A 25,292-nucleotide genomic window follows, 5' to 3' on the forward strand; every position below is an offset into this window, starting at 1 on the left:
GTGTCCCTCTTGATGGAGCCATGTGTACTGGTTACTGTTCTGAAGAGTCTCTATTGGCTGTGATTTTGTAAAGTTCCTCTCAAAAGGATAGGGGTCCTTTTTATATCCACATCTGTGGTTCATGTCATCATCCACAGGTCAATGGGGAGGTGGGATGAGTTTAACTCTCAATGTTTGAGCATTTAATCGATCTGCATAGTTCCTCCTCTGTTTTGCGAGTCAACAAGTCACAGGGCCCACACAATAGTCAATTAACATATTTAGCAAACATCAATTGTTCAATGACCCTGCATCTCGGTCTTGCAAAGTTAGCAGACAATAAGTTGCAGTAAATATCACTCAAGCGTCAACATTCAGGCTTAAACAAATAGTTTCTTGACTAAATAAAAATAAAAATTCAAAAGTCAAAGAAAATAACCTATGTCCCCTGGCCTACTGAATTTACGTCTGGATAATTAAGACTGAATGCTGCGTTGTCACACTTATGCACAAAATTTAGATTTTGTCTGCTACCATAAGATCATCATGTCTATCTGTTTACAACATGTAAAATATATTAATTACACTATTATATAACAGGTTATTCTCTATTATCGTGCAAGATCCACGTACATGTAACATTCCTTTCCTATTTTAAGTGTATATAGTTTCATTGTAGCTAACAGAGGGATATCTTTTTGGGCAGCTAAGGGATAGACCCAAGACCCATTAGACTGGGTCTTTGTTTTTGTGTTATGCATCATGGCCTTTTTAAAATGTTTTCAATTCCCTTTTTTGTGGCTTGTTAACGTTTTGTCTAGTAAAGTAATGCTAGGTGATCACCTTTGTATATATACACACACCTTTTTTCTTTCATACATTTGGTACACTGCTTGGTATCTTATGGTAGATCCTTATGTATATGGAAGTGGTGCCCCCATCAAATTTATTTTCTCTTGTGCATCCACAGTGCATGCTGGGACACTCAAGAGGAACGTCACAAGTGGCTGGGTCTCCAGTCACTGCCACAGCTGCTACCACTATCCTGGAACAAAGTCATCAGTCACATCCATTTCAAGGGCTGGAATAGTCCCCGCTATACTGACCATGTGCCCAGTTGTCAATTTCAACGCATGATCAGTATGAGCTCCCTGCTGACTGCACAATTTTCCTTTAAATGCGCAGTGACAGTGAACTCCCTTGTCGACACTAATGAGAAGTAAGAAGACAGCAAGTGAGTGTGCTCATTAATAATTTTTATTTATATAGCGTCAACATATTTCCGCAGCACTTTACACTCATAGAAAAAAAGAATGCGGCGAGCAAGCAGTGAGCACAAACCAGCCCCCGAAACAGTCGCCACTGATGACATATTGAAATAAAGTTTAACACTGCTACCGTTTAGAAGAAAGACGCTAAATTGGTGCCGACACGCCATCAAAATGGAGCGTCAAATGCCACCTTATTCAGACAGTACAGTGCCTTAAAAGGTTGTGCGTTACGTGGAACTGCTCTATTCGTAGGCTCACCCCCACCTTTGCTTTTACCATCATTTTCTGCACACTAGACCGCGCCAATTTAGCATCTTTCTTCTAATGTATAATTACTCTACTCTGGTTTGTTGAACCATGTGAAAGTCCTCTGTAAAAAGGATCACACCAGGAGACGGCAGGTACTACTGTCCCTCCAACCCATTTACAGGGCGAGCTACACTTTTAGGCCACGGCCTCACTATCACTATTTGTTCAGTATTCGGTCAGTAATTTTTCTCAGGAGTGGGAGCCAAAACCAGGAGTGGGTGATAAATGCAGAATTGGTGCACTTGTTTCTATTAGACCTTTTCTCTGATTGTTCCTCACCTGGTTTTGGCTCCCACTCCTGAAAAAAAGTACTGACAGAATACTGACCAAATACTGATAGTGGGGCCATGGCCTTAGACATTAAAAAGGTGAACACCACTTTGTTGGGTATGTCTGCTTTGTATAGTAATCTGTGAGAACGTATAACACGAGGCATCGTCCTTTCTATGCTATTTTGCATTAATTCTGGAGCTGCAGAAATTATAAGATGCATAAGTCACAAGACAAAGAAAAACAAAATAAACAAGCTACTCTCTATCATCCCATTGCCCTGTCCCACCCTCATGGTTCAGAGTCTAACACAGTAGTGAATGCACAAAATAGGTGAACAGAACACAAAATCATGCTTTACTTGCAGTCCTCACCATTAAGATGTTCCAGCTGTTGGGCTCGGCGCTCATTGGTTTGAACTAGATCTCTTTTTTCAGAATCAGCTGAATCTCTGGCTCTTGTTAACTGACTCTAAAAAGCAGAAACGTGAGTAACATTACTATGAGAGAAGAGTAACAAGCTGCCAAGTTCCACAATGACCGTCACTATTAGGGCAGGTGCAGACGACAGTGTATTCTCTAGAGTGAAATGGGACCATTATGCTGATGACAATAAGATCAGAGTGTCTGCATAGTTTGGTCCAATTCTCTTAGATGAGGAAAAGATGCAAAACAAAAAAAAAAAAAAGTTCTCCATCTTCTCCATTCTGTCAGTCTGTGAAAGTCAGACTGCACTCAAATGTCATACGAGTGCAATCCAATGGTTTCACTGACTTGCATAAGAGAGTGCAATCTAAAAATCAGATCAAATTCAGGCATGCAGCGATTTGTTCCATGGATGGGTGGGGGGGGCAAGGGAATCTGACATGTTGACGTCCCTATAGACTAACATTGGTCCGGGTGTGATCTGATGTTTTGTCGGATTGCACTCGAACTGATAATTCAGCAATATGCATCTGCCCTTAGGGAAGAAAATATATATTAACATCCAAGGCTGTTGGGAACACACACACACACACACCATTTTTGTCAGAGCTGTTCATTCATACACACACACACACACACACAGATAATCCAATCTGTCACTGCAGTAGTCTCAGACTCCGCAGGGTAAATGGACCGCACATAGAAAAAAAAAATTGAAGTTGATAGGCTGTATTCCCTGAGGGACGAGATGATGTTTTCAGTGATATTTTCTTCCTGTACGACTTTTTATTCAATTTTTTTGTGTATCAGTGTAATAAAAAAGCTACTTGTGTTTTATTTTTTAGTATTTTTTACAGTGATCATCACATGGGTTATAGATCACTTTCATCACATTGGTTATTGTAGACACGGCAATACTAAATATGTACTTTAATTTAATTTTTATCAAAAAGAGTTTTTAAATAGGTAAATATTTTTTCACACTATTCAGACTTTTTTTTACATTTTTTTTTTCCTTAGTCAATATATGTGACTAACTTTTACTTGCCTGATCACTGATAATACCATGCAATATTTCTGTACTGCAGAATATTAGATCTGTCAGTTTTACACTGACTCTTTGCCTGTTAGACCCTGCTTATTGCAGGGCCTTACAGGCCACCACTATTGACAGTGGGATCTAAGTGTTTATCGGGAGTGTCAGCACAGAATGACTGTTCATACAAAGCACAGACACCCCAAGAACCATGGCTATAAATTTAAGTACACCTTCCCACATATTTATTTTTTCTTTATCTTCACTACCCCTCTTCTTTGATTGACAGCTCTGGCTTTCTAAATCTAGAGAAGGGTGGAGATGCAGTCATGCCCGAAAGAGTTGGTACTCTTGAAATGGTTCCAGAAAATAAAGTATTTCTCCTGAAAATTATTGCAATTAAACGTTTTGTTATACACGCAAAGAAATTAAACGTGTATTGGAACAACACAAAAAATAGACAAATTGGATACAATTTCACACAAAACCCCCAAAATGGGCCAAGGAAAATTGTTGCCACCTTTCCAAAAATTTGAGTAAACAACTTTGTGTCAAGCATGTGATGCTCGTTCAAACTCACCTGTGGCAAGTAACAGGTGTGGGCAATATGAAATTCACATCTGAAAACAGATAAGAGGGGAGAAATGGATTCAATCTGTGTGTCTGTGTGTGCCACACTAAGCATGGAGAAGAGAAAGAAGAGAAGATAACTGCCTGACGACTTGAGACCAAAAATTGTTGAACAATAGCAACAATCTCAAGGTTACAAGTTGGGAGAAGGCACCCTTCAAATATGAGAGACCTGGAGCAGTTTGCAAAAAAAGAGTGGTCCAAAATTCCAGTTGAGAAGTGTAAGAAGCTTGTTGATGGTTATAGGAAGTGATTGATTACGCAGTTATTTAACCACTTTACCCCCGAGGGTGGTTTGCACGTTAATAACCGGGAACTACTCCGGAACGCTTCAATGGATCTCCCTGATTTTGAGATTGTTTTTTTTCGGGACATATTGTACTTCATGATAGTGTTAACATTTCTTCGATATGACTTGCGTTGGTGAAAAAAAACACGGAAATTTGATGAAAATTTTGCAATTTTCAAAATTTAAATTTTTATGCCCTTAAATCAGATAGATATGTCACACAAAATACTTAACATTTCCCACATGTCTACTTTACATCAGCACAATTTTGGAACCAAATTTTTTTTTAGGGAGCTATAAGGGTTAAAAGTTGACCAGCGATTTTGAAATTTTCCAATATAGGGAAAATATATATTCTTGTACCATGTTAGCCAGTGGATAGAAAAATATTTAGATTTGAGAGTCCTCAGTGGTTGATACCTTTTAATGGCTAACTGAAAAGATCGTAACAAATTGCAAGCTTTCGAGACTACTCAAGTCTCTTCATCAGGCTAATATACCACAAAATCTGAAGAGCCACATATTTATACACAATAAGACACACAAAAAATGCAATAGGTAAAACAGGTGATGAAAAGCAGAGTTATTATATCTAAAATCTAAATACATTTCCCAACAAAATTTACAAAACCATTTTTTTTTTTTTTTTAGGGACCACATCACATTTGAAGTGACTTTGAGGAGCCTTTATGACAGTAAATACCCAAAAGTGACACCATTCTAAAAACTGCACCCCTCAAGGTGCTTCATAGGAATTTTTTGAATATGTTAGAAAAAAAAAATACCTTTGCAAAAATAAAAAAATTGGTAACAGGAAAAAATGGACCCCAAAATGTGTTGTGCAATTTCTTTTGAGCACAATGATGCCCCATATGTGGGGGGAAGCCACTGTTTGGGCGCACGGCAGGGCTCGGAAGAGAAGTTGACTTTTTGAATGTAAAATTTGCTTGAATAATTAGCGGACGCCATGTTGCTTTTGGAGAGCCCCTGATGTGCCTAAACAGTGGAAACCCCCCACAAGTGACACCATTTTGGAAATTAGACCCCTATAGGATTTTATCAAGGAGTATAGTGAACATTTTGAACCCGGTGGTACGACACAGAAGTTGTCATTAGTCTTGAGTGCAAGTGCTCACTACTTGAGTTTGCATCGAGTACTCATGTATGCACCATGTATCGCGGGTACTCAAGTGACATGCTCGAGTCCCCGCCCCGCACATTTCACAGTTATTAGACACCCAAAAAAAACGGAATTAGTATTACCGGTAATGATGTTTCCAGGAGTCCACGTGACAGCATCATAGGAGGAGTAATCCCATATCCTTTGTAGGGACAGGAAGCACAAGAGGTTAAAAGCCCTCCCACCCCCAACCTCCTCAGTGATTTTCCAAGAACCACATTGGCTTGGTACAACAAAATTTTATTTTAGACTGCTTAGACATACGTTAGAGTCACATACAGTAGCAATATAGGGAGGGAAATAAGGGTGCTGTCAAGTGGACTCCTGGAAACATCATTACCGGTAAGACTAATTCCGGTTTTCCAGTACGTCCCCATGACAGCACCATTGGAGTATATCCAAGAACTCATATCTTAGGGTGGGATAACTGCCTTAAGTACCATCCTACCAAACGCAGATCTCTGCTGTGAGAGAACATCTAGCTTGTAGTGTTTGCAGAAAGTAGTATGTCCTGACCATGTGGCTGCGGTACATATCTGTTCAATGGTAGCCCCTGCTCTAGTTGCCCATGAGGTGAAAATTGCTCTGGTGGAATGGGCTTTGATAATTTCAGGGGGAGGCTGTCCTTCTGAAAGGTATGCTAGATTAATCATGGATGTGACCCATCTAGCCAAGGATGGTTTTGAAGCCTTCCTGCCTTTATTTTTTCCCCCAAACTGTATAAAAAGATTAGAGTCTAATCTCCAGTTCAGATTGGCTTCCAAATAGGCCAACACTGCTCGGAGGACATTGAGATGGTGGAACTCTTCCTCCCTCTGGTTCCTAGGGTTTTCGCAGAATGATGGAAGAATCACTTCTTGGTTTAAGGTAATCGATGACACCACCTTCGAGGAGAAACTTGGATCCAGTTTGAGAATGATACAATCATCCCGAAATACAAGTCTCGACAGCAGATAGAGCCTGGATTTCACCCAACCGTTTAGCCGTGGTGATTGCCACCAAGAAGACTGTTTTCAGAGTCAAGTTCTTTATTCCCAATTCATTAACTGGGCCGAAGGCAGGTTTGCAAAGGACTCTCAGGACAAGATTCAGATCCCACGGAGCGGAAGAAATTCTCTGGGCAGGCCTAAGTCTCTGGATTGCCTTGACAAACCTGATTATCCAGGGATGCGAGGACAATGATGTGTCGAAGAAAGCACCTAGTGCTGCAATCTGCACCTTCAAGGTACTTGGTCTAAGACCTGTGTCAAATCTCGCCTGCAAGAAATCAAGGATCGCAGGGATGTCTGGCTGAGAGATGTCTACCGTCCTGTGGAACTGACAAAAAGTCCTCCAGACTTTTTTATATATGGCCTGGGTTACAGGTTTTCTACTAGCCTGCATAGTCTGGATCACTCTGGCGGATAAGCCTTTGTTCTTCAGGATCTCCCCTTCAGAAGCCAGGCTGAGAGTTGGAGTTGTTGAAGATTCCGATGCAACAGTGGACCTTGCGTCAGAAGATCTTCCTGAAATGGTAAAATGATTGGGTCTTCCAAAGCTAGATGACGTAGAAGGGAGAACCAACTCCTCCTTGGCCAGAACGGTACAATTGTTATGACTGTTGCCCGATCTTCCTGAATTTTCTGCAGCATTCTCGGAATTAGAGGAGCAGGTGGGAAGGCATATTTTAGGCCTTCTCCCCAATATTGTGAGAGCATCCACTGCCAGAGGATGATCTCCTGGGTCGAGAGAGAAGAAAGATGTCGTCTTTGCATTCGTTCTGGATGCAAAAAGGTCTAGGTGCGGCTGACCCCATCTGCGAGTTAGTTGCTGGAACACCTCTTAGTTCAGCTCCCATTCTAAAGCCTTCATCTGACGCCTGCTGAGGTAATCTGCCTCCTGATTGTTGGATCCCCGAAGGTGAACTGCTGAAATGGAGCTCACTATCTTCTCTATCCCTAAGAATATCCTGTTAGCCAGGGACTGGAGAAGTGGATGTCTTGGTCCGCCCTGATGTCTGATGAAAGAGACTGCCGTGATTGTTGTCCGACAGGATTTTTACATGTCTGACTCTTAAGACCGCCCAGCTTCTCTGTAGGGCTTCCCAGATTGCCTGTAGTTCTCGAAAATTCGATGATCGAGTCTGAATCTCTGTATACCATGTTCCTTGGAGATAATAATCTCCCACTTGAGCTCCCCATCCTGAGAGGATTGCATCCGTGGTCACTAAAAGACAAGGTTCCAGAATCCACTGCACGTCCTTCTGTAGATTATTCCGGTCGAGTCACCAGTGTAGCGTCCTGGGCAGGGTGGATTTGATTTAAATCTAACTGATTTAAATCACGATTTAAATCACTAGTCAGTAAGGCTTGATTTAAATCAGTGATTTAAATCAAAGTTTCTACCTAAACTAGTTCTTGCTACTTTAACATGCAAGTAGATGAAGATTTTTAGAATCACTTTTTATATTACTTTTTTCTCCCCGGTTTAATGGGTTAATCATTCATATTTGGACACCACTGTTCTGTTGTACTTAGGAAGGAGAAAAATAATCCTGACCTTAATAACAATTTAAATAGATTTATTCAACTGAAACAATAACAACATTACAGCATAAGTTATTTGCTTAAACAAACATCCATGTTTGTTAAGTAATTTGGCTAAACAAAATATATATATATATATTTTAAGAAACTTAGACTGTCAGCCCAGCCGACACATGAAAAACTTAAATACTACTGTCCCTGTAGCTCACTCGTCGTCATCTTCATCATCATCTTCTTCTTTGTTCCTATTCATAATCTGGAAAAGAAAAACAAGCTTTCCTGCTTTATTGGGTCCCAACCGATTTCTCAATTTAGAATGAATGAGTCCAAAGGAAGAGAATATTCTTTCAACGCCTGCAGAAGAAGCTACTGCTGTTAAAAGTGAAATCATTACTTGAACAGTCTCTAAATCCAAGCGCTTAAGTGACTTCCACCAGTTTACTGGTGTGACCTTCCTTAAAATATCTTCAGCAAACATATTTCTTGAATGGTTCCCCCTTAGCTCTGAAGTTTATTATAGTTGGCATTAAAGATGGATGATTGCTGGATACCCATGTCATAGCTAACTCCTCTTCCTCAGCACTTAGGTTTTGACCCTGATATTGGATATTGACAATATTTGCCAAAAAATGAGCCGGAGTCAGTGCTTGTCCCATTCGTTTGTTTACTGCTTGTAATTTAATTCTGTCCATGTGTAGTTCTGTTTTTAAGTGTTCACTCAGTTCCTTCCAAATTTCAACAGCATCCGCAATGAAACAGTTATTTTTCTGTATTTTGTTTAAAGCTTGAGAGATGGGTTTCAGGAAGCTCAGCATATGTTCAACATTTCTCTTAAGCCCAATGTTGAGGATTTTGGCCGTGACAGTGCCATCTATTTTATCTCGATTTTCTTCACAAAGTGTCATCAGAATAGGCCAGTTTTTGATATACTGCTCAAAACAGTCCACCACAGAGTTCCATCTAACATCTTGTGGGAGCGTTAGCTTGGTTCCATCCATCCTTTTCAGAGCTGCTGCAGCAAAATGATTATTACGGAAGTATTTAGCAATTTCAACAACATTAGCCTTTATTTCTGGAACACTTAAGTCTTTGGCTAAGAGGTGCAGCAAATGAGCACTGCAACCATATGTTATTAGCAGCTTTGTATTCCCTCCCTGCTCTTCTAAATTTCTTCTAATCTTGGATACGTTTGCAGCATTGTCAGTGACCAAACTGCGTACTAGACATTTGAATTTTTGTTCACATGTTGTTATAGCTTTTACTGCCACTTCTTGTAAGTATTCTGCTGTGTGTGCATTTCCTGACGTATCAGTTGTTTGTGCAAGGAAGACTTTACCTTCTTCTGTTGTTATACAAGCACATACAATAGGATCATTGTGGACATTACTCCACCCATCAATACTTAGGTTAACAATTTTACCCTCCAGAGCTGTTGCAAATTGCTCCATTTCTCTGTCATACACTTGATCCAGCAGTTTCCCTGCAACATCAGCTCTGCTGGGTGGACTGTATCCTGGTCTCAGTGACTGAACCATATTAATGAAATGTGGGTTCTCAGTCAGACGGAAAGAAGAGTTCGTTGCATAAATAAACTGGGCAATTTTTTCATCAATCAACTCTTTTTCTAATCTGCTAGTTCTTATCACAAACCTATCTATGGTGGTTCCAGGAGGTAAAGGTTTTTTCTTCCTTTTGGGTGATGGTGATATGTGGCTGTTGGTGTCTGATGATGATGATGCTGCTGCTAATGAAGCACTATCCTGGATGGATAACTCTGAAACTGTAGAACAGGATGATGGTGATCTTGGAGGTGGATAGTTTCCAGAATCCATGAATTCCCCTAAACGAAAAAAGTCAATGCTGTTATTTTATTGTTTATACAATTTCTGCTTACTGTACACAACACATCACTGCCCCTGCCCCAAAAGGAATATTTGTTTTTCTTCATAACTGTACCAAATGACAGTAACATGCAGTAATAATAAGAAATATAATTTTTCTCACACATGACAGTTCAGTCTTTAGAAGCAGGATTCAATAAAAATGTTTACCAACAGATCCGGCCTGTTCAGAAGTGTTTCTTTGGTCATCTTCATCACCGCACTTCTCATGATGTTGCCTCATTCGCGCCACCAGGCCTTGCATCTCTTTGTTGCATCGTTTGCATTTTGCACGCATGTCTGCCTTACCGATAGGCGAAGGAGCTTCATTAAAATATTCCCAAACTGGGTCTCTTTTACGGCCTGCTGCCATTATAAGGAAAGAATGTAATAAACCTCAGATCGTACACACAAACAGATCCAGACTTGTCTGTCTGTGGCTATGCTGCAGTATTGTGCTCAAAGTTTCACTTTCATTTTCTTGTCTGCTTGCCCTTCCTCCTCCTCACACTTAGATTCACATTCTTCTTGTGTTGTGCAGATCTATTCCACTCCAAACAATCAGAAACATATTGTCTAACTTCTTGGACTTGGCACTGAAGGGGTTGATTCTGTATTCATAGGTTTGTAGAACAATAGGATTAAGGTCTTTTTCTCAACTCTGTTCATGTTGTAACATTTTTGCCGTGAAGAAGAGGCTGGGACCTCTGTGGAGTCAAATTCAGTTTTGAGAACTGCGTAAGTAAAGCGAGCGTCTGTGATAATATAGGAGAGAAACTGCCCACTAATCCTACAGAAACCTCTGGAAGAGCATGGCATTGTGAATGTTACACATATACAGCCTTTATTCTACTGAGTTAAACAACTCAGCTTTATCTCATGATGGAAGAACCTTTGGATGGTAAAATATTTTCCTCAAAAAGCAGTTTATTGAAAAAAATCCGATTTAAATCAAAAAAATCCGATTTTTTTGATTTTTTTTAAAAAAACATTGATTTTTATCCACCCTGGTCCTGGGCGTCTCTGGACAAAGACATCTTCCTGTCTAAGCAATCCTGATGTCCGTCTGTCACTTCAAGGATGCATTTCTGTAGAGGTCTGGAATGGAACTGGCTCCATCTGACGCAGGTGATGCATGACGTCATGATTCCCAAAATAATCATAGCCTTCCGGATTGAAGGTTCCTTCTCTCTTGCAAAAGAACGAATCCTTTGTGGAATTGAGAGCATCTTGTCTTCCGGAAGACAAGACATTCGTATTTGGGAGTCGAGATGGACTCCCAGGAAGATGTGTGATGTACTTGGGACAAGATTGGATTTTTCTTTGTTCACAATCAAGCCCAGGCTGGTTAATGTCTGTAGGACAAATTCCAGATGTTGCGTCATACCTAGAGGAGATCCTGCCACCAACAGGAAGTCGTCCAAGTACGGAATGAGGGTAATATCCCTGAATCGGATATAGGCCACTACCCCTACCATGATCTTTGTAAAGATTCTGGGAGCAGATGACAGGCCAAAGGGAAGACATCGGAACTGGTAGAGTAGAATCTGACTGCCTGATGGTAGTGCAAACCTCAGATATTGCTGACTTGAGGGATGTATTAGCAGGTGGTAGTATGCATCCCTGAAGTCCAGGATGCACATTACCGCATCCGCGTCTATTAGAGGGATGGCTGATCTTACCGATTCCATGCGGAATTTTTTGTAGCGGACCCATCGGTTTAGGGGTTTCAGGTTGATAATTGTACGGAACTCCCCTGACGGTTTCTTTATTGAAAACAGAGAGGAGTAATGGCCCCGATGTTGTTCGTGTTCTGGAACTGGTACAATAACCCTCTGAAGTAGCAGCTTCTCTATGCCTGCCCGCAGACAGGAAAGAGAGGTAGGGGAACCTCTCGTCAGGCGGAATTTTTGAGGGGGATTTTGAGAAAATTATATCCTGTAACCCTGCGCTATAGTTGTTAGTATCCAGGGATTTTGAGTTACCCGTTGCCAACTGTTTCTGAAAAACTTTAATCGCCCTCCTACTCTGACATAGTCATTGTCGTTTTGGATGGGAACTAGTACTGGGCTGGTATTTTTTATCTTTGCTCCCCTTATTAAAACTCCTGCTTATGGACCCCCCCCTTTTTTCTGCGTGTTATATTTACGGGAGGGGAAAGGTTTACGAAAGGGCTGCTCCTTTTTTCCCCTCAGGAAACCCTTCTTATTATCGGACGCTTTTTCTAGAATGTCATCTAGTATAGGTCCAAATACTCTGAGCCCAGAAAATGGAATGGAGCACAGTTTGTTCTTAGAAGCTGTATCTCCAGACCATGTTTTTAACCAAACAGCTCTACGGGCTGAGTTGGAAAGCGCATTATTTCTGGCCGCAAATCTGACCGATTCCGCTGAAGCGTCGGCCATAAAATTTGTTGCCATTTTTAAAAAGGGGCAATGATTGAAGGAGAGATTCCCTCGGGCTGCCATGTCGTAGATGACTCTCTAGCTCTTCTAGCCAGACTCTTATGGATCTGGCAATAGATGTAGCAGCGACATTAGATTTAATAATTGCCACTGAAGCTTCCCAGGTTTTTTTTTCAAAAGTCCATCCGCCTTCCTAACCATAGGATCTTTAAGTCCTGACGAGTCTTCAAAAGGGGATAGAGGTTTTCTTGACCACCTTACCACCGGGACGTCAATTTTAGGAATAGTGTCCCACACATTGGTGTCCTCTGGGTCAAAAGATAGTCGAGCGCGGAAGTCTCATGGTATAGAGTCTCTTCTCCGCATCCTCCCATTCCTCTAGTATCATGTCCTTCACATGAGCATTAACAGGAAAAAAACATGGATCTCTGGGTTCTAAGACCACCAAACATCTCATCCTGAATGTTACTGCTCTTCTCTGTTTCCTCTACCGGCATCGTTTTTCAGACTGCTCGAAGAAGAATATCCATACCATCTGAGTGGAACAAATATCTTTCCAGCTCCCTGCCCTGAGGTGGACTAATGGTCTCACTGTCAGAGTCGCCAGATGGGTCAATTTCACCCTCAGAAGATGGTGCTATATCTTCTCTGGGTCTTTTGGGACCCTGGACATCCTGGACTCCTGAACCTGGGGGCTGCAGAGACGTAATACAACCCTGAACCTCTTCTTTGAATATACTATGCATCTCGTTTAAAAAAGCCCCATGCTCCTCCTTTAGCATGGAGGCTCTACATTCAGCACATAGCCGTTTTGTACAGTACAGACCAAAAGTTTGGACACACCTTCTCATTTAAAGATTTTTCTGTATTTTCATGACTTTGAAAATTGTCCATTCACACTGAAGGCATCAAAACTATGAATTAACACATGTGGAATTATATACTTAACAAAAAAGTGTGAAACAACTGAAAATATGTCTTATATTCTAGGTTCTTCAAAGTAGCCACCTTTTGTTTTGATGACTGCTCTAGCACAACCCTAACCCGGACCCTAGCATAACCCTAGAGTTTAATTTTTTACGCCGTTCCTCGTGCGGTGTAAGTGATTAGACCGCTTTATTCTTCGGGTCGGTGCAATTACAGCGATACCAGAATCATATCGGGTTTTTATTATTGACAGCTGTCACACACTAAACGACGATTTTATTTTGCAAAGACTAGTTTTTGCATCACCACATTTTGCGAGCTATAATTTTTCCGTATTTCGGCCAACAGTCACGTGACGGCTTGTTTTTTTGCGGGACAAGTTGACGTTTTTATTGGTACCATTTTTGGGCACATGACATTTTTTGATCGCTTTCTATTCCAATTTTTGAGAGGGAGAATAAACAAAAACCAACAATTCCGGAATTGTTTTTTTTAATGCTGTTCCGCGTGTGGTAAAATTGATAAAGCAGCGTTAGTCAGTATGATTACAGAGGTACTACATTTATATAGTTTTTTTTTTTATGTTTTGGCGCTTTTACACAAACTATTTTATAGAAAAAATTAGTTTTGTAACGCTTTATTCTGAGAGCTATAACTTTTTTTTTTTTGGCCAATGGAGCTGTATGGCGGCTTGTTTTTTGCGGGACAAGATGACGTTTTCAGTGATACCATTTCTATTTGCATTCGACTTTTTGATAACGTTTTATTACATTTTTTGTTTGGCGGTATGATGATAAACAGCATTGGACACCTGCAGGAGAGGCGAGTATCGGAAATCACCTCCCCTTGCCCCCGCAATGCTGCAATAGACATTTATCGCAGCATTGAGGGGGTTAATGTGCAGGGAGTGGTGCAGGACCGCTCCCTGCACATAGTACCGGCTGTCAGCTGTGACCATCAGCTGACACCTGGCGATGATCGCCCTGCACCGCTTGTGTGCGGGCGCGATCGCCATATGACCTAATAGTACGTCACTGGTCCAATCAGCCCAGGTCACCATGACGTACTATTAGGTCACACGTCAGAAAGGGGTTAATCCAAAGGGTGTGCAACCACATATTAAGTTGAGGGTGCCAACAATTTTGTCCTGATCATTTTTGGGGGTTTTGGGGGAAATTATGTCCAATTTGCCATTATTTTCCTCTTTTTTTTGTTCCAATATACACAAAGGAAATATACATGTGTATAACAAAACATGTGTAATTGCAATAATTTTCTGGGAGAAATACTTAACTTTCTTGAACAATTTCAAGTGCGCCAACACTTTTGGCCATGACTGTATATGGAAAAAAAATGATGCACCAAGCGTCAGTACCTTGTTTGAAAAGTCATTCTGTGCTGATAAACTTCCTTTAAATGCTATGCAGCCGCTGCAGTAGGGTGTCAGCTATGATATACACCAGGCAGCAGCTGATGGTGCTGACTAACAAGCATGCTTATGAGCCAACAGCATCATTGAATCACTGTACATGCATGGCGGTTTGCGGGAAGTCACCTCCCACTGTGCTGGACATGTACAGTACATGTCGGGAAGGGGTTAAAAAAATAACTCCATTTTAACCTACCACTATCAATCCAAGAGAGGGGTATGAGACGGCTCTGCTCTGACACGCTGCTCCGGGGTGATGGCATTAAGGGGTGCTGGCTCACTCCTCCTTCACCCTGCTCTCTGCTGTCCCAAGGAATATCTCCGGAGTTCTGATGCCACACACGTGACCGCCTCATGTGCCACAGTATTGGTACTAACATACATTGTACAACTGATATGGAAAAGTTGTAGAGACTTTCTGCAAGTCTGAAAAATTATATGCAAATTGTGCAGAAACAATTCAGATTTACCGTACAAGAAACTTCAACAGCATACCAGCCTCATGTGAACATAGATCTTATAACCAGAGGAATTTCCCATCCAATTATCTGTGCAGTTTCCTTCCACTGAAATCTGACATTTGATTGCAGATATTATGAAAGGGCCGGGCTAAAAACTTTTTCCTCTTAGCATTTCTATTGACTAGTTGTAAAAAGGAGACATGTCTTAAAGTTTTCCCCCCCAATATAAACCATGGGCCCACCCTTTAATAGGGTGCCTGACGTATGTGTATGATATAGGTGACGTCAATCACGGCTGAGGAGACAGCACCCATTGAGCCGCTAGCATACAGTACATGACAATTATAGTCAATTTTGGACCTACTGAGGGTGATGGGGCTCATGTCAAGGGGGTTGCAGAAATTCTATCAGAAGAGGGCTAAAAGGTGGTAGATATTGCGTACACAAGGAAAATCGGGTATCAAGTTCCCTATCATGGCAACAATCCAATCCCAACAAAACTCTGCGAATGAAGAGCTAAATGTTATCATTTTACACAAATCAGCACAGTAGCATAGAATTGGCTATTTGCTTCAGATTTGGGTCAGAGAAGCATCATCTGCTAAAGTTGTGCAGCTTAATAAAAATAACCAAACCTGTAAAGCCACAAGACGGATATTGGACGTCTCAAGATCTTTAACTTTCTCATTCAATTCTTTTTGTTCTTCACCTTAAATAAACAATGAAGCATGTAAATGTCTTCACAAATGCCATAATGGTAAAAAATACAATAAATTAAATGGGTTACACATAATCTGTGCTCTAATATGTTATGAAGAATTGGAGCACATTAGTAACAGGTTTTATTAATAAACTGCATATCTTTAAGTATGTTTCTCTGCCTGACTACATCTTCAATTAAAGTGCACCTGTCAGCAGGGTTGTGCTCAGTAAACTACATACACTATCAGGTGGGCGCCATTACACTGATTAATATGATACCTTGGTTGATGAAATCCGTCCTATGGTTCTTGTGTAAGCTTTACTTTCAGTTTGGAGAGGATATTCTCGTGATTCAGGGCGGCCTGTGGGGGGCGCTCTATCTGGTTCTCGGCTTATATATTCATCTGTATGCTCTTATGAGAGCTCAGTGTGCCTTCACTGACCGGCCTCCTATAAATCCAGAAATTTACATGCAGCAATATGGCCGCACATTAACAGTAACATCTATCGGCAAACAAGATATTTTACTGCAAATGCGCGGCCATATTGCTGCATGTAAGTTTCTGGATTTCTGACAGTGTATGTAGTTTACTGAGCACAATCCTGCTGACCGGTGCGCTTTAACAGCCATGTAACTCTGAAAAGTCTTTATACTTGTTGGCTTCTGTGGATGTTGATGGATCAGTTTTGAAAAGTTTTGTCTTCATTATTCTAAGCAAAAAATAATCACAGTTTACAAAATAGAAGGCATGAAGAGAGGAAAGATTAAGAGGAGCAGCCTTATATACTCAGTAACTAACACTCCACAAGCGGTGCCCAGTGCAGATTAAGGACAGGCACAGGGTAGACAAGCGGATCACCAGTCTACCAGGGGAAATAAAATGATAACATTGAAAACACCTCACAAATACGTGCAAAAGAATTCCCCAGGTACCTACCTTTCTTACTGAGCTGATCCCTCAGACTCTGACTCTCTTGTGTCTTAGATACAAGGTATTCCTGACTTTGAGTTAACCGCTTCTCAATTTCAAAGTACTGCTGGTCTATGAGGAAAACCATAAGAGCTGGTGAATATTCAGTAAGAACAAGATGATCGCCAGCTGCCTAAATATCATTAAAGTAGCACTCTAGCTTTTCATTTTTACTATCCTGTACCTTCTTCGTGATAGCCTTGTGCACCGGGCAGGTATTATATACCCACCGATGGCTCTTTTCCATCCAGTTCTGCAGCATGTGGCCACAGCTCTTACTTTCTGGCTTGCCCAGAAACTTCTGCACGAACTGGAAGTCACTTTCTCAATGCAACTATGAGAGTCTCTGACAGTCTCAGACATGGGCCGGGGTCACACGAGAGATTCAGGAAGATTATGTAATGACACAGATCAGAGTCTGAGCCGAGTGCCATCTTTGTGTGATCTGATTCTCTCACATGCAAGAATCCTATCACCGGTGTGGAGAAGATGGAGAACTTAATTTCTCCATTGTCTGAGTCTGTGGATGTTGGACTGCAGTCAAAGGACATCCAAGTGCAGTCTGATGTTTCACACGCACCCATAGACTTGAATGGGCGCGAGTGTTCCAAATTCCGGAGCCACTCGGAGCATGGTGCGATTTCTTTTCCCCACAGACCGATTCAGTCTGCAGAAAAAAATTGCAGATCTACACTGCCGCATAGTATAACATTGGTCGGAGTACTACCTGATAAAATAGAATTAGACTTAATTCAGTTTCTAATAACCCACCATGACAGCACACAGGAGGATGTAACCCCACCCTAATAGGGACAGGAAATATGAAGAGGTTTAAATAGCCCCTCCCTCATCCTTCCTCCAGTGTTATTACAAAGGACCACAAGAGTATAGATGCTTCAAATTAATTTTATTTCTACTGATCAAGCTGTCGTAGAAATAATAAGCGAGGGGGAGGGAATTACCCATGCTGTTGTGGTGGGTTATTAGAAACCGAATTACCGGTAAGTCTAATTCTATTTTCTCTAATAACCCCCCACGACAGCACACAGGAGGTATACCAAAGATATACTAGGGAGGGACAATAGCCTGAAGGACCTTCCTTCTGAAGGCTAAATCTCCAACGGACATGAGGTCTAGTCTGCAGTGTTTGGAGAAAGTCTGAATCGAGGTCCACTTAGCAGCTCTGCAAATCTGTTTTATGGATGCGCTGGCTTTCTCAGCCCAGGAGACAGATATCGCTCTTGTAGAATGGGCCTTGAGCTTTGCCGGAGGAGGCAGATCTTGGATCTGGTAATCACCCTCTTAATCCAGTTGGCTATTGTGGATTTTGCTGCCTTTTTTCCTCTGTTTGGACCTTGTGTATGGACAAATAGGTTCTTGTCTTTCCTTCCTTCTTCTGTTTCATGAAGATAGTGTAGTACTATTCTCCGAACATCCAGAGTGTGGAATTCCATTTCTTTCTTGTCTTTTGGGTTGTCACAAAATGATGGAAGAATTATCTACTGAGATCTGTGGAAATTTGAGACCACCTTAGGTAGAAATGAAGGGTCAAGTCGGAAAATTAGACAATCTTCCAGGATTCTCAGGTAGGGTTCGTTGACCGAAAGGGCCTGTAGTTCACACACTCTTCTGGCTGTTATTGCAACCAGGAAAGCCGTTTTCCAGGTCAGCCTGTCCAGTCTTATGGCTGATAAGGGCTCAAAGGGTGGAAGGGTTAACCGCTTCAGAACAATGTTAAGGTCCCAGGGGGGAATCAAGTCTGTTACTTTAGGGTGGATGCGGGTGGCTGCTGTCATAAATCTCTTCACTCACTGATGTTCAGCTAGGCTTTGATCAAAGTAGGAGCTTATCGCTGCTACCTAGACCTTAAGTTAACCACTTTACAGCCTGTGCCGTATTAGTACGCACAGGCTGTAATCCCCCGGTTCAGTGAGGGCTCTGGCACTGAGCCCGCACTGAACCGAGCACAAGTCAGCTGATTATTACAGCTGACATGTGCCCGCAACAGCCGCGGGTGGAATCGCGATCCACCCGCGGCTGTTAACATGTTAAATGCCGCTGTCAATCTCTGACAGCGGCATTTAACAGCGCCGCGCCGGAAGCGCGTCACTTACCCCGCCCATCGGTGACCCCGTCACGTGATCGCGGGTCACCGATGGGTGGTCATGACAACCCTGGGTCTGCAGCAGACTCCAGTGGTTGTCATGAGTTGGTCGCTATGCGGCCCACCTAGTGGTCGGCGCTCATAGCACAGGACCATTTCTGCTACATACAGGTGATCTGCTGATCATCTGTATGTAGCAGAGGCGATCAGACAAGTGCTGCTTCTAGTCTCCTACGGAGACTATAGAAGCAAGCAGAAAGTGAAAAAAAAAAATGTTTTTTAAAAATTTTTAAAAAATATAAAAGTTTAAAATCACCCCCCTTTCGCCCCATTCAAAATAAAATAATAAAAAAAAAAAAAACCTACATACACATATTTGGTATCGCCGCGTTCAGAATCGCCCGATCAACATAAAAAAAAAAATTAATCCGATCAGTAAACGGCGTAACAAGAAAAAAAATTCTAAACGCCAGGAATTTACGCATTTTGGTCGCCGCAACATTGCAATAAAATGCAATAATGGGCGATGAAAACATCGGCTCTACCCGTAAATGGTATCAATAAAAACTTCAGCTCAGTGAGCAAAAAATAAGCCCTCACCCAGACCCAGGTCCCGAAAAATGGAGACGCTACAGGTCTTAGAAAATGGCGACATTTTTTCTTTTTTTTAACCAAACTTTGGAATTTTTTTTCATTACTTAAATAAAAAAGAACTTATACATGTTTGGTGTCTACGAACTCGTAATGACCTAGAGAATAATAATGGCAGGTCAGTTTTAGCATTCAGTGAACATGGTAATATATATATATATATATATATATATATATATATATATATATATATATATATATATATATATATATATATATATATATATAACAAACATGTGGTATTGCACTTTTTTTGAAAATTCACCGCACTTGGAATTTTTTTCCCGTACACAATATGGTAAAACTAGTAATGGTGTTGAAAAGTACAACTCGTCCCGCAAAAAATAAGCCCTCACGCGGCCATATTGACGTAAAAATAAAAACGCTATGGCTCTGGGAACAAGGGGAGCAAAAAACGAAAAGGCAAAAACGGAAAATCACAGGGTTGCGAAGGGGTTAAGAGTACTAGGTATGAGACCTTTGTCCAGACCTTCTTGTAGAAAATCTAGAATCTGTGCCACATCGGCCCGATAAGAGTCTGGGTGAGTGGGTGCACACCACTTTAAGGTTTTCCAGATCTTATGGTAAAATGGTGTTCGTTACAGGTTTCCTACTCTTCTGGAGAGTTTTGATGACTTTCTCTGAGAGGCCTCTTGTTTTTAATATCAGGAATTCAGAAGCCAGGCAGCTAGGTGTAGTCTCTCAGGATTCGGATGGTGAATTGGTCCCTGGAGAAGGAGATCTCTGATGGAAGGAAGGATTAGAGGGCTCTCCACACTCAGACTGGTTAACGTCCCGAACCAACTTCTTTTTGGCCAGAGGAGCCACTAGGAATACTCTGGTCCCTTTGGTCCTTATCTTTTGTAAGGTTTTTGAAAGAATAGGCAGTGGGGGAAAGGCATATGCTAGTTTGAATTCCCATTGGTGAGGGAATGCGTCCACGCCCAAGCAAGGGCTGTTTGGATTCAGGGGGAAATATTAAGCTACCTTCGCCTTCTGGTGCCCGACGAAGAGATCTACCTCTGGATAGCCCCATCTCTCGACTAACATCTGGAAGACGTCTTGGTTTAGGCTCCAATCTCCTGGATGAATCTATGTTCTGCTTAAGAAATCGGCCTGGACGTTGACTGAACCTTTGATATGAAGAGCCGACAGGGATAGAAGATGTTCATTGGCCCAGGAAAATATTCTCGCAGAGACTGCTTTTAAGCTTTCGTGTCTTGTGCCCCCTTGATGATGAAGGTGGACTACTGTGGTGATATTGTCTGAAAATATCTGTATGTGGGTTTTCTGGACTAGAGGCTCTGCTGCTCTGAGTACTTCTTCTACGGCCTTTAATTCTCGGAAATTTGATGAGCGCAGGCTCACCTCTTTGGTCCATATACCCTGGAATAGCTCTTGGGAGACCATGGCTCCCCATCCCTTCCTGCTGGCATCCACTCTTATGGTTACTAGAGGATTCTGGATTCATGGTACTCCTCTGTTCAGATTCTTCACGCTCAGCCACCAGAAGAGAGGTTTTTACCCATGGTGATATAGGAATTCTCCTGTTCAAAGACCGTGGAGATCTGTCCCAATTTGTAAGGATGTGGGTCTGAAATGTTCGGGTACGTGCCTGAGCCCAGGCCACCATCTGGATACAGGATGTCATAGACCCGAGTATAGACGTGGCATCTCTCAATGATACTGATGATCTGCTTCTTAGGACATTGATCTTCGCTTTTAGTATGACCTGTTTTCGTTTAGGCAGAAATGACATCTGGCTGTGGGAATCCAATCGTACTCCTAGAAAAGTTTTTGTCATGGAGGGAACCATATCCGATTTTTTGTGGTTCAGTAACCAGCCCAGAGAAGATAGGATCTGAGTGGTCATCTGTATATGTTCCTGGAGTAATGGTACTGAGGACCCGATTAATAACAGGTCGTCGAGGTATGGTACTATTGAAATAGTCTGACCCCTGATATAAGCTATGACTTCTGCCATGACCTTTGTAAATATTTGCGGGGTTGATGATATCCCGAATGGGAGAACATTGAACTGGTAGTGGACCATTTGTTCCCACTGAACCACTGCGATTCTTAAGAACCTCCTGTAAAGTGGATGTATGGAGATGTGGTAATATGCATCCTGGAGATCGATTGTGGCCATGACATGGTCCTGTCCTATCAGCGGGACCGTCGATCTGATGGATTCCAGGGATATCACCCCTGAGGACAATAGGTCTGTTAGACCGGATATCAGGGTGGCCTGCCGACTTTGAGAAGAGAGCTGCGTTAACTTTATTCTCTGTGGAGGATAGGAGAGATTTATTTTTACTCCAAACTCGACTACCCTCAGGACCCATGGGGTCTGAGCAGATTTCTTTCCACTGGAGGAAGAAAATTCGAGATGCGGCCCCCCGACTGTCCTGACATCATGGTTTGTTCTGATGCTGATTTCGGGAAAGAAAAAGATTCTTGCCTCCTCTTCCTTTTGGGTAGCTCCATCGTCCTGTTTTTCCCTTTACCCCTATATTGGGGGTCTGCTCCTGGGAGGGACGAAAAGGCCTTTTACTTACATTTCTAGGTTCCGGGAGGGCTGCCTTATTGTCTGAGGCTTTCTCGAGAAGATCATCTAGGGCTGGCCCGAACATGTATTTCCCTTTAAAGGGGATGGAACACAACTTCATTTTTGATGCCACATCACCGCTCCAGGATTTCAACCATAGGGCCCTTCTCACGGAGTTTGATAACCCAGATAATCTTGCCGCCACTCTCACTGATTCTGCAGAAGCATCTGCTAAAAACCCCGTAGCTTTCTGTTGAAGCGGTAGGGATGCTAAGATGTCTTCTCTGGGGGTGCCCGAGACTAGGTGTTCCTCCAGTTGATCGAGCCATTGATCAAGCTACGCCCATAGAGACTGCGTTGGTGTTTAGTAGTGCTGCCGAGGTCTCCCAGAACTTTCATAGTCCCTCCATTTTGCGTTCCAAGGGGTCCTTTAGTTGAGAGGAATCTTCCAAGGGCAATGTGGTCTTCTTTGCCACTTGTGCAATCTGGATATCCACTCTTGGGACTTCAGACCAGCATTCTGCAGTCTTGTTGTCTACAGGAAATCTATCCTTTAACTCCGTAGGGGTATTCAACCTCATTCCGGAGATTCCCATTCCTCTAGGACTAAGTCCCTAATACTCTGGTGTATAGGGAACACTAATTTCTTCCTGGAACGCAGCCCCCCAAACATCTGATCCTGTACTGTCTGGGGAACCTTTTCTTCCTCGACCTCCATAGTTCTCCTTACTGCCATGAGGAGTTCCTCCAAGCTATCTGATGGAAAGTAATATCTTTCGGGCTGGAAGTTATCAGGAGTTGGACTCAGTTCACCTTCCTCTGGAAGATTTTCCAAAATATATATCTCATCTTGAGAGTCTTCCTCCCCTCCCTCTGGCAGGCTGATCTTCCTCTTTTTGGCTGCTGAGGGAGTAGATGTAGTATCCTGACTAGGTGAGGGCGTAGGGAGAGCGACTGAGGCTAAGGAGGATTTGATCTCTTGACGTACAATTCCCATTTATTTCTTCCATTAAGGAAGATTGTTTCTGCCTGATAACTTTCTCCGTACAGTCCTTGCATAGGGGCGTTCTATGGGAGGACGATAGCTTTTCTGTACAGATGGGACATCTGCGTGACGGTTTAGCTTAGTCTCCAGATGCAGGTGTGGCACCCCAGGGGTCTGGTTTCCACAGTAACGGCAATGTTATGTCTGAGAGCAGGTGGGAGGTCTCTTGGTCAGGGATCCTGTGCATGCCACACCTCCTGCCCAGTCCTGGGAGGGGAAGAACTTCCCCTATATAAACCTAGGGCTGAGGCAGGGTTAGTGAGTAGAGAAGAAGTAGAGACAGAGAAGAGAAGCAGATATAGGAAAGAACATCAGGAGCTCTGTGGGAGCAGTACTACAAGGAGTCAGGGGCTGGCAGCTGCAGAGCTCGCCCTGACTGAGAAGTTATCTCCGGACCCGGAGTCCGAGGCTGTGGGGACTAACTCCTATCCAGCAGCAGAAACCGACCGGCAGGGGATTGCAGGTCCTCTGGCCCAGAAACCCGAAGGCACGGTCACACGCGTGGGACCAGCACCGCCGTCGTGGAGCGGAAGCTACTAGAAGGCCCCGAGTCACCGGCCATACGGGTGAGCACCACACGGTACACTCAGGGACGTGGGCTACTTATACCCGCTTCTAGCAAGGTAGCCAGAAGAGTATCGTTAGTTTGGGAGGCCTACAACTCCGCCTGGCCAGGGGAGATCCCATCTGCTCAAGGACTGACCAGGCCCCAACCGCTAGCCAGTACTCCGGGAGGGTCTATCTTTGTCACCAGTAAAGACCCTGAACTACACCGCATCGTCTCTGAGTGGTTCCTGCTACCCCCATCATCCACGTCGGCTGCCCTGAGGCCATACCCCTCCCGTTGGGGGTTATACCATCCACGCTGCACCATCCTTCCACCGGCCTCAGCGGTCTGCCCTGCAGCGGCAGCTCCATAGCTGCATTCAACGGGTGGCGTAGTCGTCCATCATCTACCGCTGATACAGCGCCACTTAGTCTGACTCCCTGGGCACGGACCGGATCACCGCCACGAGACTACAACCCTCAAGAGATCCGGCTCCGGGTAAGCTCCCGCGTGCGCAACGCAGCGCGACACAGGCCCAGGGGCGCGTCACAGGTTCCTTGTCTCCCTACAAGAGAGGGGAGAAGGGAAAGGGAGCTATAATCAGTATTACCTGCATCTGGGAGATGGACTACCAGTGCCATACTTACTGGGACCGGACCTAGGCTCTACAGGTGCAGAGAGAGAAGATGCTTCAACAGACATGGTTTTGTCCTACCTGCAGATGTCTTCCTGTCCAGGGCTCCTTTATGGGCGACAGGACCAGCGCCTTCCTCTGATAAGAGGGCTTCTACCTTGGGGTCTAGGTGAAGACAGGTGTGATCACCGGCGGCTATCACCGTTCTTTCCCCCCCCTTCGTCTGCTGCGCTCTATGTGAAATGCATAACGGCCGGGAGTGACGTCATCATCCACCGCCCGACGTCACTTCTGGCGCCGCGGCGTGCGCTCCACATCCTGGATATCAGCATCGCCCGCGCATCCAGCAGGGAAGGGGGGGAGGAGGAGGAGATGGGCCAGAGAGCTCAAAGAGGCCTCTGGCCAGAAGATCCTGCAGACCTTGCCCGAGAGTGAGGACTGGAGGAGGGAGTCCCGAATCCGGAGGAGAAGGGAGCAGCGCATGTGAGGAGGAGAGGTAAACCGCTCGATCCTCCGCTGCCCGGCTTGTAGTTTTCTCCCCAGTGCCTGTCGCCAGCCCAGCACACCAGGGAATGACCTCTTCATCCCTGATAGGGACAGGAAATAACACTGGAGGGAGGATGTGGGAGGGGCTATTTAAACCTCTTCATATTTCCTGTCCCTATTAGGGCGGGGTTACATCCTCCTGTGTGCTGTCATGGGGGGTTATTAAAGAAAACACTGCATAGCACTCGGCCGTGCTATATGCTCATCTGAGCGAGCCCTCACACTGATAAAGTGACTTCAGTTATCAAAGACCACGCTGAGCCAGCCAGCCAGCCGGTCACTATTGTTATCATGGTGTGCAGGAGATTGGAACTGGGCTGAGAAAAGGAGAAAGCAACAATCGAAAAATATTTTAAAGTGAATGTCATCAAGTTTTTGCCACCTCATCTGAGAGCATGATGTACGCGAGAAGAAACCGACACGTGAATGAGCACCATCTCTGGAGATAGGCAGCTGCTGGAGAGTGTGCTGATAGGTGCAACACTCAGGAGAACAAAGGTACTGACTCACTGCCATCATCTGTACTCC

General features: G+C 43.4%; 2 protein-coding genes across 2 annotated transcripts in view; both read right to left on the minus strand.

The window, feature by feature from the left end:
• Positions 1 to 25,292, minus strand: part of TPR (translocated promoter region, nuclear basket protein) — a 145,770-nt gene that overhangs the window by 118,465 nt on the left and 2,013 nt on the right. Inside the window, exons 2-4 of the mRNA XM_073642977.1 lie at positions 16,657 to 16,761; positions 15,652 to 15,725; positions 2,204 to 2,300 (exon numbers count right to left, since the gene is read on the minus strand). Of these exons, the coding sequence (XP_073499078.1) occupies positions 2,204 to 2,300; positions 15,652 to 15,725; positions 16,657 to 16,761 (276 nt within the window). The remainder of the gene's footprint in view (positions 1 to 2,203; positions 2,301 to 15,651; positions 15,726 to 16,656; positions 16,762 to 25,292) is intronic.
• LOC141156704 (uncharacterized) lies at positions 7,843 to 10,765 on the minus strand. Its single transcript, XM_073642979.1, has 2 exons — positions 9,966 to 10,765; positions 7,843 to 9,754 (listed from the first exon to the last, which is right to left on the minus strand). The coding sequence occupies exons 1-2, from the start codon at positions 10,165 to 10,167 to the stop codon at positions 8,382 to 8,384; spliced, it is 1,575 nt and encodes a 524-aa protein (XP_073499080.1). The 5' UTR covers positions 10,168 to 10,765; the 3' UTR covers positions 7,843 to 8,381.

This window comes from Phyllobates terribilis, unplaced genomic scaffold (genome assembly GCF_046119375.1).
Source record: "Phyllobates terribilis strain yellow unplaced genomic scaffold, ASM4611937v1 Scaffold_8__6_contigs__length_399053987, whole genome shotgun sequence".
NCBI classification, from domain to species: Eukaryota; Metazoa; Chordata; class Amphibia; order Anura; family Dendrobatidae; genus Phyllobates; species Phyllobates terribilis.

What these genes read in the sequence shown, in the direction of transcription:
- LOC141156704 (XM_073642979.1), bottom strand. Translation starts at nt 10,167, where the DNA reads ATGGCAGCAGGCCGTAAAAGAGACCCAGTTTGGGAATATTTTAATGAA. An exon ending in TGAACAGGCCGGATCTGTTG is followed by an intron (nt 9,755 to 9,965) that starts GTAAACATTTTT and finishes TTTTTCGTTTAG; the next exon opens with GGGAATTCATGGATTCTGGA.